Source organism: Leishmania mexicana, chromosome 24 (genome assembly GCF_000234665.1).
Source record: "Leishmania mexicana MHOM/GT/2001/U1103 complete genome, chromosome 24".
NCBI lineage: Eukaryota > Euglenozoa > Kinetoplastea > Trypanosomatida > Trypanosomatidae > Leishmania > Leishmania mexicana.
This window is the reverse complement of record NC_018328.1, coordinates 145069-158810: the sequence shown is the minus strand read 5'-3', so window position 1 is coordinate 158810 and position 13742 is coordinate 145069. Positions and strand designations below refer to the sequence as shown.

Here is a 13742-nt window from a genome sequence, read left to right as displayed (position 1 = left end):
GCAGCCCTTGACGGCGTACGTCCATCGCGCTACAGCGAGGCATTGCGTATCCTTTCATATCAACACACACACACGCACGCACATCACGAATGGGCGAAGGCTACGCAGGTGCGATTACGAGTGTGTATAAAAACACAACCTGCGCGCCTCGTCGTCCCACCGACGGCCCGCACCACGGAATGTGTGTGCATCACGCGAGTCTGTTGGCCTCTGCAGGAGAGTGCTCGTACCGCCGTTGGAGACAAGAAGCGCTTCTCCTTTCCATCCGATGGTCCACTGACAGACCCTAAGGGTCTAAAGCGGAGAAGATAAGCCGCCGAAGCCCCACAACGGTGCACTGGAGGAGCAGGAGAGCAGCAGTAGCAGCAGCAGTCCTGAAAACTGTGCCGTCGCCAACAGCGTCTGTAAACTCCTTACCTCGCCAGTGATCCCCATGCGCTCCTCCCTGCGGCACCGCGCACTCAAGCGCAGCAGCAACACACGCGAAAAAAATAAAAACAAAAGGTCTATATTACAGTTTACCAGCAAAACAACACATGCTCTCACAGAATGCGCGTAGAGGCGTCTCCCCTACCCGCATGACAGCAGCAGCAGCAACAGCACTCAGAAGCCCCACTGCACCATCTCCTCCACATCCTCCATCTTGTCATACGGCAGCGGCATCCCGCTCAGCAGGTCGTGCTCGGAGGCGCCGTGGGCCCAGTGCGTGTGACGCACCTCCGCATCCGCCTCCGACAGCACCAGCACGCTCGCCGCGAAGTCCTCAGGAGCGGCGGCCTCTTTACGCCGGCCGGCTTCCTCCATAGGCACCACCGCGGCGACCATGGTCGCCTCGGCTGCCGTGGGTGGCCGCACCAGCGACTGCGCGGCGGCATCCAGCAGGTGCTCCGCAAAGTCTTCGTGCGCCAGCAGCTCGGCCGGCACGGCCAGCGCGAACGGCAGCTCCGTGAAGCCGCGTGCACCGGTGTGCAGCGTGCGCGCGTCGATCACCAGCGCCTGCACCGCGCGCCGCCCGCGCAGCTCCACCAGCGCCGGCGCCTCCCACCGCCCCACCGCCACGCCATCGCGCGCCAGCCGCAGCCCCGCCGCCACCACATCCGCCACGCTGCTGTCCGCCGGCAGCGTCACGCGGCGAAGCCGGTCCGCCGACAGGCTGCAGCGCGCCACCGGCAGGAAGTCGCGGTAGGCGTGTCGCCGGTCCGCGCGCGCCGCACCCAGCGACATCCCGTCCGCCGGCGGCACCAGCACCTGCACCACGCGCCTCCCGCGGAAGTCCGGCAGTGCGTGCCGCAAGCTGCGCAGCAGCGGGCAGAAGCCCTCCTCGTCGTTGCTCACAAGGATCAGCGGCAGGTGCATCAGCCGCTTGAAGTTGACGTCCACATGCGCAAATTGCAGGTCACGCGCACCGCTCTCCTCATCGATGCGCCGCGATACCCGCAGCTCATCCGTGCCGCCCTCGTCCTTCGGTGCGCTGCGCCACTGTTGTTCCAGCAGCATGGGGGTCGGGAAGAGCTCCTCCAGGAAGTTGCGGAGCGTTTCGCCGACCGCGTTGCTCGAGAACTTTGAGTTGATGTTCGTGAACGGCTTGACTCCCCGGTAGCTACGAATTTTGTCCATTGCCTTATCATTCCGGTCATCATCGTCGCGGAACTCGTGGTACCTCGCCGATTCCTCTGCCTCCGTAATGTAAGTGGCTGGCGCGCAGCCGTCCTCGTTGTCCAGCGCCACGTCCACCACCGGGAACACCGGTGTGTCGTTGCCCAGTGGCGACAGTCCGGCACCGCGCTGCATGCGCCACGCCTGCTTCGCCATCAGGTACGGCAGGTACTGGCTCGACGCGGCCCACGGATGCCGCAGCATGTGCGCCGTGTGCGTCGATGGCGGCAGCAGGTCCATCGTGGTGCGCTTACGCTCCATGAACATGTTCAGGTTGAGGTCGGGTGCGTAGCGCTTGTGGATGTAGCCCCACATGTTGCGGCACTGTGGGTAGGGCGCGTGGCTGTCGAGTCGCATGCGGTACTTGCGCAGACGCGGCTGCGTCTTGAACGTGCGGTGCGTCGGGAACTCGTGTCCAGCGAGGCGCGCCGCCCAAACTTCGAGGTGCCGCATTAGCTGAAGGCGAGTGCATGAGGAATTGGCCAACTGCCCATGCACCAGCTCCATTGTGTCAAGCAGCTGCCCAATGACCATAATGTCTCGCGCGACATCTGCCCACGCCTCTACTGGCGGCACAGGCTCCGGTTCTTCCTCCACCACCACCACTTTCGCTGTTTTGAGGTAGTAGCGCGGGGCGATGAGGTCTGCCGTCACGCGGTCCAGCACGCGGCGGCCCCAGTGCACGAGCGCCGGCATCTGCGCCTGGCCTGCCCACGCCCACTCCTTGCTGCCGGGCCTCGTAGACGGCGCAGACACCAGCGCAAAGGTGCCCGCTGCGTCCGCGGCCCACGCCGGCTCGCCCTGCGTCGATACGCGCGGCATCGCACACGTGCCGCGCGCCAGCGCTCCGTCAGCGGCACCCCACGCGCACTCCGCCCACGCGCACACAGCGGCGCTGCTGTTGCTCGCGCACGCCGTGCTCGTCGCCCTCGCGCCGCCTCCCGACGTCCTCGCGCTGCTGCGCGCGTCCACGGCAGCGGTGAAGGCGGCCCACGACGCGCGCACGATGCCGCGCTGCACCACGGCAGCCTCGCCATCCTCTGACGTCAGGGCAGTGGCAGCAGCAGCCGGCTGCACAAGCTCCTCCAGATCTGCGGGTGTCTTGTCCAGGTCGCGGTGCATGAGCATCGTGTTGAACACCAGACCTCGGCGGAAGTAGTCGAGATTACTTTCATTATATACCATCGGGTCGTCGACTCGGATACGCAGCAGCGGTCCACCAAACTCGTTCACGAAGTCTGTGATGTCGACGTCCTTCATGATGAGGTAGTCGTCGTTCATGTAGACGAAGACGGAGGACGCATTGCGCAGCCGGTACACGAAGGGCTCGACGACGTAGCTGTTGACAGTCGTCAGCGGCGCGGGCGGCATCAGCGCGCGCTGGTCCACAATGTGGATGCGCGTGTAGTGCAGCGTGCCGGTGTGCGCCTCCTTCACGAAACGCGCCTCGGCCGTCCCGAGCACCCTCGAACCGCCGCCATCAGCGGAACCACCCGACGCCTCAGAGCGCGCCGCGGTCGCCGTGGCAGCGGCGTAGAGGGAGCGCATGAAGAAGTTCTTGCTGTGGTTCAGCCACAGCGGCACGTTGCCGTACGGCGCCACGACGGCCATGCGGCCGCGGTGCCAGCTGCGCGTGTGCTCCAGCAGCCCGCGCATGCCGTGGCGCAGCTCGTCGCAGTCTGCGTCGATGTCGTCCGGCTTCACGCTCTCCAGGTCCGCACCCAGCGCGCGCAGCAGCTCCATGTTCGTCAGCGTCATCTCCGGCGGCGGCAGCGGTGCGCCCTCGGCGTGGCGGGGTCCGCTCGGGTGCGTGGCGGCCCACCACAGCGACGCCTCCACGCGCTTCATCGCGTCCTTGCCGGCGCCCACGTCCGCCAGCAGCTCCGACATGGCGCACGGGCTCGACGCCGACACGAACAGCAGCTCGGCGATGTAGCGGCTGAAGGCGTCCTCGGCGATGTGCGGCGCGTTGGTATCCGTGTCGGCCGCGCGCTGCATCTCGCCCCACAGCAGCTGCACCGACGCGATCATGTTCCAGCACTCCCACGTCTTCGCAAACGGCTTCGTGTAGCTGCGCGTGATGTCGCTGCCGTTGACGTAGGAGTAGATGAAGTCGAGGTGTGCGTGGCGCTGCAGCAGCTCGTCGCGCGTGTAGCGGCGGTAGTGCGTGCGCAGCCCCTGGTCCGCCTTGGTGAAGTCCGCGTCGGCGGTGCCACTGCTGCGGTCAGTGGTACCGGTGGCCGCTGCGGCAGTGGCGGCGGCAGCTGCGTGAGGCACGGCGAGAGGCCGCACAGTGAAGCTGAATGCGCCGTTGACGGCGTGCCGCGGCGCGGCGTCGCCGAGCTGCCAGTTGGCCTCGCCGGCGAGCCACGGCGACGGCGCCAGCGGCGTGCCGCGCTGCACGCTCAGCGGCGCGGCACAGAAGGCCTCGTAGGTGCTGCGGCCCACGCCGCTGCGCCGGCGCTCGTCCACGCGCATGCCGCCGCGGCCGAAGGTGCGCACCACGTAGCGGTCGTGCTCCACGTCATGGTGGATGTACGCCGCGTGCGGCGCGCCGGCGTAGCCGTCGTAGCTGCTGGCCGTGGGCCGGCCGCAGAAGTGCGCCAGCGTACGGTCCGACCGCGGCCCGTACGGGCTCAAGGAGCGCGGGTCGTGCACAGGGGAGACGAGCGAGGGGCCCATTGACGTGAGGTCAAAATGCGTCTCCTGGTACGTCCAGAGTTGGAGGTTGCGAGGCCCGTTACGGTAAGTATGGTGCCGTTCGATACCTAGCATAACGCAGTGCACAGTAAGGATGGTGCTTAAGACCGTTGCATTCAGTGGCCAGGCGTTGTATAACATCATCGCCACCGCTTCGGCAATCCGGTACCAGCTGCGGGGCCGTCGACGACACATCTGCAGAACATGTCGCACGTCTTTCATTCGCGAGCGCGCCGCCATGCGGGCTCGCTGATGCCACGTGTAGATACGAGCACATATAAAAAGTACGACGACGCCTATAAGAACGAGGAAGCTGCACAGCGCCGGGTTGCGCGCGTACAAAAATTTAGCGGTGGCTGCCGTCATTGGGGCCGCTGGAAAAAAATCCGCGGTTGGCCGCGGCTGAGAGAGGTGCTCGGACTGCCTGTGGCTACTTCGCGTCGACAGCGTGAGGGGTGTGTGCTGGTGCGAGTGAGAGAGATGGATGGAAGAGAGGAGGAGGAGGGCGAGAGAGAGAGAGACGGACAGGCAGAGAGTCGCACCAGCGTCACACCCGCACTAGTGGAGCCCGTCCTTTCTTGTAGAGGAGCAGCGATGCACACACGCACACGCACACACCCAAGCATATCTGTGTGTGTCTGTGTGTGTGTGCCACTGCTTGTGTGTCCAAGCAAGAATGCGGGGCTGCACGTCCGCCCAGTTGCCCCATCTCACCAGGCGGAGAATGTAAGGTAGGGGGGCCCGGAGAGGGAGTTGGGGCGTACTCGGGAGACACGGAGAGTGGGAACGACGAGAGAGAAGGCGATAGCGAGAGAATGGGGCCGTCCATGATGTCACTGCCAGAAGACAGGCAAGGGGGAGGGCGGTAAGTAGCACCGACACAGGAACAGAAACGTGATCGCCTCCACACACTGGACGCCAAACGGAAAACGAGAGCTCCGCCCCTCCTCTGCCCTCGATCGTGGCTGCACCGTCATGCCCCGAGAAAAGCGCACGGCGATACATACACAGACCAAACCAACCGAAAGAGGTCAGGCAGGGGCGGGGTGCACACTGAGCTTGCTGGCGGAGGAACGGAGAGAGGGAGGCGAGTTGGACAGAGTGCGAGAGTTCGCGATCACTCGTGCTCCGAGGCATGCCTTCACGATAGCACATAACTCTTTAGATCCACATTTATATGCTGCCCTTTCCCTTGAAAATAATTTCGTCGCTGAGAAGACCACAGCTGATGCGACGTGCGGCCCTCTCGCTGTCTGCGTGCTTCCCAACTCACAGCGGTGCACGTGCCACCTGGGCAAAGGGAGACAAGGGACGAGTATCAAGGATGAGGGGGGGGTGACGGAACTGGAAAGGGAATGCATCGCCTCAAGGAGGCGGGGTGTGTGCCCTTCCCTCTCTTGACTTCATATATATATATATACCAACAGGCTATACGTGTGACCGACAGTGAGGCCTAGAGGTGTGAGAGGCCCCCTCGTCACACATACACACAGAGAGAGACTTGCAGAAGCGAAGAGCTGGGTGGGTGCGCGCGTCTCCGTAAGGGAGCAACAGGGAGGGAGGCGTGCGGAAAACATATCTTGTTACGAAACAGAAGACTCCCGCCCAAAGAAAACACAGTGGACGCGCGTATGCGGCAGACCAGAGGGGAGGTGGCGGAGGCTGTGTACACAATGAAGGACGACAAGCAGAAGGGACCCGTGCAACGATGGCACTCTTCCAGAGCACGCGGCACAGGAAGCGAACAACACACGAGAACGGCAGGCACTCATGTCTTTGTGCGTTTCTTCTTTCGCTCTTCGATGTGGGCCCAGCCCCGCTGCTCTACTATACAACACGAGGCCAAACGCCGCACAGCCTCCACCGCCCAGCCTTGCCACAGGCCCCACCATCGGCGTCGTGCGAGGCAGCGGCACACACACGCACACGTTACAGCAATGTGCGCCGGCTCAGTCACGAGTGCACGGCCCCTGCCTCAAGCCCTACCCCCCCCATACCCGGCCCGCAGGTGGCGACCTGCTATGTTCCTCGGGATGACACTCACCCTCCCCACCAATGGGCGGTGGGGTCCAGGCGAGATACGCTCGGGTCACGCACACGCACTGCCCATCACACAGATGGCACAAGCGTGTGCACTGCAGCAGGAGGCACCGACGCAGCGCCGCCTCCCCTCCTCCCCCAGGACCTGACCGCGGACATCAGCAGCGGCACAGCATCGCACTGGCCTCCCTGCGCCGCAGGCACTGGACCCTGTGACACCGCGCACTGTGTGAGGTGCCCTCCCCCTCTGCCATCGGGGGGGGGCAAGACATGCTCACACACACACATGCGAGGATTGGGGACGAGCGAACGACAGAGAAGGCGGAGCGGGGGATGGTGAACGGAACGCCGTGTGTGGTGGGGTGGGATGCGTCCTGATTGCCGGGAAGTTCACATGCATGCGCCGTCCTTAGCCTGCCCAAAGCAGCCGTCACGTTTTTTCAACTATCGCCTGTGCGGCGGTGGTAGTGGTGGTGGTGGTGGGGGGGAGGGTATGCGGGTATGTCGGGCAGCTCCTGCGCTGCCACCGCCCCTTCCTCCTCCCTCCCCACCCCACTCCTCCACACGAGGTCGCTTAACATCTACGGTGCGACTCCGTCTCACTCGCCCCCCCATGCAGAAAAAAAAAACAAGAAAAAAGAAAAATGGAAGTATGGGTGTGCCCCCCCTCTCCCCCACCACGTCGCACCGGAAACACGGATGACGGTGCCCCACCTGTCCTTTGCCCCTCCCCCCTGGCAGGAGTACTTCGGTCGTGGTGGTCGTCGTTGTGGCTATGGCTTGCGACAAGACACGGGTGCCGCTCGGCCTCGCCAGCCGTCAATCGAGCCTCGCACCCTGAACGCACGTATGCTGTTCAGAGCAGAAGAGGGGCGGGGGGAGAGAGAATGGCATCGGTGCACCAACGCAGAACAGCGCAGACACGCATGGGGGAAAGCGAATGGGAACGACACAGAGACGAGGCGAGGGCACCCCGCACACGCACCCATGAAGGTGCTTACAGAAGAGAAGCCACAGCGCACACGCCGCCGCTGGTGCATCGCCCTCCCTCACCCGCCACCGCGCGTAAACAGTAACCAGTAAAAAAATCAAAGAATAGCCCTCAACAGATAACAGCGAAATCGATAGCCCAGTAGACAACGGTGCCCCGCTCCTCCTGTCTATGAGCAGTTCCTCCACCTTCGCGTGACATGAGCACCAGGCACTTCACCATAGATGGGGTTTGCTCAGCTCTATGGCTTGAAGACCGTAACATCTACCTGATCTCCATACACCTCCTTCACTCCCCACAGGCATCTGCACAAGTCTGAAACAAAAGGCGCACGACGGCGCCTCCCCTACCCGCATGGCAGCAGCAGCAGCACTCAGAAGCCCCACTGCACCATCTCCTCCACATCCTCCATCTTGTCATACGGCAGCGGCATCCCGCTCAGCAGGTCGTGCTCGGAGGCGCCGTGGGCCCAGTGCGTGTGACGCACCTCCGCATCCGCCTCCGACAGCACCAGCACGCTCGCCGCGAAGTCCTCAGGAGCGGCGGCCTCTTTACGCCGGCCGGCTTCCTCCATAGGCACCACCGCGGCGACCATGGTCGCCTCGGCTGCCGTGGGTGGCCGCACCAGCGACTGCGCGGCGGCATCCAGCAGGTGCTCCGCAAAGTCTTCGTGCGCCAGCAGCTCGGCCGGCACGGCCAGCGCGAACGGCAGCTCCGTGAAGCCGCGTGCACCGGTGTGCAGCGTGCGCGCGTCGATCACCAGCGCCTGCACCGCGCGCCGCCCGCGCAGCTCCACCAGCGCCGGCGCCTCCCACCGCCCCACCGCCACGCCATCGCGCGCCAGCCGCAGCCCCGCCGCCACCACATCCGCCACGCTGCTGTCCGCCGGCAGCGTCACGCGGCGAAGCCGGTCCGCCGACAGGCTGCAGCGCGCCACCGGCAGGAAGTCGCGGTAGGCGTGTCGCCGGTCCGCGCGCGCCGCACCCAGCGACATCCCGTCCGCCGGCGGCACCAGCACCTGCACCACGCGCCTCCCGCGGAAGTCCGGCAGTGCGTGCCGCAAGCTGCGCAGCAGCGGGCAGAAGCCCTCCTCGTCGTTGCTCACAAGGATCAGCGGCAGGTGCATCAGCCGCTTGAAGTTGACGTCCACATGCGCAAATTGCAGGTCACGCGCACCGCTCTCCTCATCGATGCGCCGCGATACCCGCAGTGTTTCTATCCGTTTCTTCCCCTTCACTACGTGCCAGTGCTGCTCCAGCAGCATGGGGGTCGGGAAGAGCTCCTCCAGGAAGTTGCGGAGCGTTTCGCCGACCGCGTTGCTCGAGAACTTTGAGTTGATGTTCGTGAACGGCTTGACTCCCCGGTAGCTACGAATTTTGTCCATTGCCCTCCGATTCCAAGCCCGGTCGTCGCGGAACTCGTGGTACCTCGCCGATTCCTCTGCCTCCGTAATGTAAGTGGCTGGCGCGCAGCCGTCCTCGTTGTCCAGCGCCACGTCCACCACCGGGAACACCGGTGTGTCGTTGCCCAGTGGCGACAGTCCGGCACCGCGCTGCATGCGCCACGCCTGCTTCGCCATCAGGTACGGCAGGTACTGGCTCGACGCGGCCCACGGATGCCGCAGCATGTGCGCCGTGTGCGTCGATGGCGGCAGCAGGTCCATCGTGGTGCGCTTACGCTCCATGAACATGTTCAGGTTGAGGTCGGGTGCGTAGCGCTTGTGGATGTAGCCCCACATGTTGCGGCACTGTGGGTAGGGCGCGTGGCTATCGAGTCGCATGCGGTACTTGCGCAGACGCGGCTGCGTCTTGAACGTGCGGTGCGTCGGGAACTCGTGATTGGCGATGGCATGCGTGAACTTGCGAAGGTATTGCATTGATGAGCTCTTCGTATCGGCGACATCCTCGTCGTCTCGTCGGACATGCGCCAAGACCTCGATAAGCAAGTGCAGGTGCTCTGCTACACTCGACAAGGCCGCTTGCGGCGGAAACCGCTCGATGTCGTCGTCTGACAAGACGATGGTGGATGTTTTGAGGTAGTAGCGCGGGGCGATGAGGTCTGCCGTCACGCGGTCCAGCACGCGGCGGCCCCAGTGCACGAGCGCCGGCATCTGCGCCTGGCCTGCCCACGCCCACTCCTTGCTGCCGGGCCTCGTAGACGGCGCAGACACCAGCGCAAAGGTGCCCGCTGCGTCCGCGGCCCACGCCGGCTCGCCCTGCGTCGATACGCGCGGCATCGCACACGTGCCGCGCGCCAGCGCTCCGTCAGCGGCACCCCACGCGCACTCCGCCCACGCGCACACAGCGGCGCTGCTGTTGCTCGCGCACGCCGTGCTCGTCGCCCTCGCGCCGCCTCCCGACGTCCTCGCGCTGCTGCGCGCGTCCACGGCAGCGGTGAAGGCGGCCCACGACGCGCGCACGATGCCGCGCTGCACCACGGCAGCCTCGCCATCCTCTGACGTCAGGGCAGTGGCAGCAGCAGCCGGCTGCACAAGCTCCTCCAGATCTGCGGGTGTCTTGTCCAGGTCGCGGTGCATGAGCATCGTGTTGAACACCAGACCTCGGCGGAAGTAGTCGAGATTTGACTCGAAGTACTCCATCGAGTCTGACTTTCGGATACGCAGCAGCGGTCCACCAAACTCGTTCACGAAGTCTGTGATGTCGACGTCCTTCATGATGAGGTAGTCGTCGTTCATGTAGACGAAGACGGAGGACGCATTGCGCAGCCGGTACACGAAGGGCTCGACGACGTAGCTGTTGACAGTCGTCAGCGGCGCGGGCGGCATCAGCGCGCGCTGGTCCACAATGTGGATGCGCGTGTAGTGCAGCGTGCCGGTGTGCGCCTCCTTCACGAAACGCGCCTCGGCCGTCCCGAGCACCCTCGAACCGCCGCCATCAGCGGAACCACCCGACGCCTCAGAGCGCGCCGCGGTCGCCGTGGCAGCGGCGTAGAGGGAGCGCATGAAGAAGTTCTTGCTGTGGTTCAGCCACAGCGGCACGTTGCCGTACGGCGCCACGACGGCCATGCGGCCGCGGTGCCAGCTGCGCGTGTGCTCCAGCAGCCCGCGCATGCCGTGGCGCAGCTCGTCGCAGTCTGCGTCGATGTCGTCCGGCTTCACGCTCTCCAGGTCCGCACCCAGCGCGCGCAGCAGCTCCATGTTCGTCAGCGTCATCTCCGGCGGCGGCAGCGGTGCGCCCTCGGCGTGGCGGGGTCCGCTCGGGTGCGTGGCGGCCCACCACAGCGACGCCTCCACGCGCTTCATCGCGTCCTTGCCGGCGCCCACGTCCGCCAGCAGCTCCGACATGGCGCACGGGCTCGACGCCGACACGAACAGCAGCTCGGCGATGTAGCGGCTGAAGGCGTCCTCGGCGATGTGCGGCGCGTTGGTATCCGTGTCGGCCGCGCGCTGCATCTCGCCCCACAGCAGCTGCACCGACGCGATCATGTTCCAGCACTCCCACGTCTTCGCAAACGGCTTCGTGTAGCTGCGCGTGATGTCGCTGCCGTTGACGTAGGAGTAGATGAAGTCGAGGTGTGCGTGGCGCTGCAGCAGCTCGTCGCGCGTGTAGCGGCGGTAGTGCGTGCGCAGCCCCTGGTCCGCCTTGGTGAAGTCCGCGTCGGCGGTGCCACTGCTGCGGTCAGTGGTACCGGTGGCCGCTGCGGCAGTGGCGGCGGCAGCTGCGTGAGGCACGGCGAGAGGCCGCACAGTGAAGCTGAATGCGCCGTTGACGGCGTGCCGCGGCGCGGCGTCGCCGAGCTGCCAGTTGGCCTCGCCGGCGAGCCACGGCGACGGCGCCAGCGGCGTGCCGCGCTGCACGCTCAGCGGCGCGGCACAGAAGGCCTCGTAGGTGCTGCGGCCCACGCCGCTGCGCCGGCGCTCGTCCACGCGCATGCCGCCGCGGCCGAAGGTGCGCACCACGTAGCGGTCGTGCTCCACGTCATGGTGGATGTACGCCGCGTGCGGCGCGCCGGCGTAGCCGTCGTAGCTGCTGGCCGTGGGCCGGCCGCAGAAGTGCGCCAGCGTACGGTCCGACCGCGGCCCGTACGGGCTCAAGGAGCGCGGGTCGTGCACAGGGGAGACGAGCGAGGGGCCCATTGACGTGAGGTCAAAATGCGTCTCCTGGTACGTCCAGAGTTGGATATTGTCTGGATTTTCGTGAAATTTGTACAGGTGAATGAGGCTCCTGACGGTACAGAGGTATAACAGAACGAAGGTGATGCCAGGCACCGTGAACACCTCCCACCGGCGCATGAGGGTGGTGAGGCACCACATGGTCTTACGGATGCTGCGGGGTGGGTGCCATATGTCCTCTGCTGTGTTGCGAACCTCCTTGGCACGGGCGGCTGCGAAACGGTAGCACCTTGGTAGAACTTGCAGGACATACTCGATCATTCCGGCCATCACCAAGGCTGCAACGTACGCCACAAGTTGCACCGTGCTTGTCGGCAGCGTGCCGATGCCCAGCACGTAGGGTACAGTGGCATTCTCCTCCATGTTTTTTTGCAGGGTCGATATGTCACGGTTGCTGTGGCGTGACGCACCCCCCACTCCCTCTACACCTCCTCTACCGTTGCCGTTGTCGTTAGCTGGGGATGTGCAAGGATGTGTGTCTCTCCGTATGTGTCTATGTGTGTGTGTGGGTGTCCGGTGGGCGCGTTGGCGACTGATCGGATGCTGGCTTGGTGTACTTTTGCACTACACAACCATGTAGGCAAGCTAACGCGCGTGTAGAATAAGAAACGATGAGAATAGCACACCAGTGCCGATGATGGAAGGGAGACGGCGCAGATCGCGCAGTTGTGAGTAAGAGTGCGTGAGCGTGATGAAACGGACAGTCAGAGAACAAGTGAGGAAAGGTAACGCCGTTCAGAGAGAGCGAGAGGAGAGAGGTCACAAGTGGGATGGAGAAGCGCACCGAAAAAGATTCGCATAAACGGCTGTGCACATCATTTTGTTCAACGTGGCCCAGCCCCGTTGCTCTACTATACAACACGAGGCCAAACGCCGCACAGCCTCCACCGCCCAGCCTTGCCACAGGCCCCACCATCGGCGTCGTGCGAGGCAGCGGCACACACACGCACACGTTACAGCAATGTGCGCCGGCTCAGTCACGAGTGCACGGCCCCTGCCTCAAGCCCTACCCCCCCCCATACCCGGCCCGCAGGTGGCGACCTGCTATGTTCCTCGGGATGACACTCACCCCCCCCCACCAATGGGCGGTGGGGTCCAGGCGAGATACGCTCGGGTCACGCACACGCACTGCCCATCACACAGATGGCACAAGCGTGTGCGCTGCAGCAGGAGGCACCGACGCAGCGCCGCCTCCCCTCCTCCCCCAGGACCTGACCGCGGACATCAGCAGCGGCACAGCATCGCACTGGCCTCCCTGCGCCGCAGGCACTGGACCCTGTGACACCGCGCACTGTGTGAGGTGCCCTCCCCCTCTGCCATCGGGGGGGGCAAGACATGCTCACACACACACATGCGAGGATTGGGGACGAGCGAACGACGGCGAGAAACACGCGAAAAAAAGAATGACGAGGAGGAGACCGTGGCGGGTGTGGCACAACACATCTATGGTGCCATGCGTATACTCTGCCACCGCGCACAGCGCATCCAACGGACGCAGACACGCGACCACAGCGCGCCACCTCTTCGGCCGCCCCACAGCCACATCCTGGGCGTCTCGGACGAACCGTCTGCCGTCGAATCGGGCCATGCGCCTGGCGCGCTGCTCGTCGCCAGGCAGAGGCTCACGTGTGGACGGTGCGCCTCGATATAGGCGGACCGCGTCTGTCGTGCGCGTGACAGGGAGTGTCGGCTTGGCGTTGGCTCTTCTGGCGGTGCAGACGTCGCAAGCTCGTCAGCGTCGCCGTCGTGCGCCAGCTCACGGCAGCCAAAGACAGGCGGACATGAGGCGCGCGCGGCGGGCCCGCAGCGCCACGAATGGTGGCCAAGCGCGCCGCGAGGAGGGTGCGCCAGCCTCTAAGCACCGACCACGCGTGGCCCTCTGCGTCGTGGCTGGTCAAGTTGTCCGCGTCGCGGGGCATGCCCCAGCTCCGCGGCGCCACATTCAGCGCGATGGCGGCAAGCAAGGGGGCCGCAGCCTCCTGTCGCTGCACCGATGCGTGCATGGTGGCTAGGGGGCGGTGCGGCCGCACCTGGCTTGATGTCTGCCTGTGCCGCACCCTCGGCCCACGGCGAGCGAGGGAGCTCCGCCACGCGGGGGACTTGCCGCCGGCATTTCTTCGTCTGGGGGAGGGGGGGGGTGCACCCGCAGCCCACCGGGGAGCAATGCGTTGGTGCACGTGCGCGGCACCGCACTGGGTCGATGCTTGCACAATCCTCGGAAAA

General features: G+C 65.0%; 2 protein-coding genes across 2 annotated transcripts; both read right to left on the bottom strand.

Annotated features, from left to right (window-relative positions):
* Nucleotides 1–603: 603 nt before the first annotated feature.
* LMXM_24_0450 (uncharacterized protein) lies at nucleotides 604–4722 on the bottom strand (the record flags this gene model as incomplete). The annotated part of the gene is made up of 1 exon (XM_003875808.1): nucleotides 604–4722. The coding sequence occupies one exon, from the start codon at nucleotides 4720–4722 to the stop codon at nucleotides 604–606; it is 4119 nt and encodes a 1372-aa protein (XP_003875857.1).
* A 3038-nt stretch (nucleotides 4723–7760) lies between these two features.
* LMXM_24_0440 (hypothetical predicted transmembrane protein) lies at nucleotides 7761–11882 on the bottom strand (the record flags this gene model as incomplete). Its single annotated transcript, XM_003875807.1, has 1 exon — nucleotides 7761–11882. The coding sequence occupies one exon, from the start codon at nucleotides 11880–11882 to the stop codon at nucleotides 7761–7763; it is 4122 nt and encodes a 1373-aa protein (XP_003875856.1).
* Between the last annotated feature and the right edge of the window lie 1860 nt (nucleotides 11883–13742).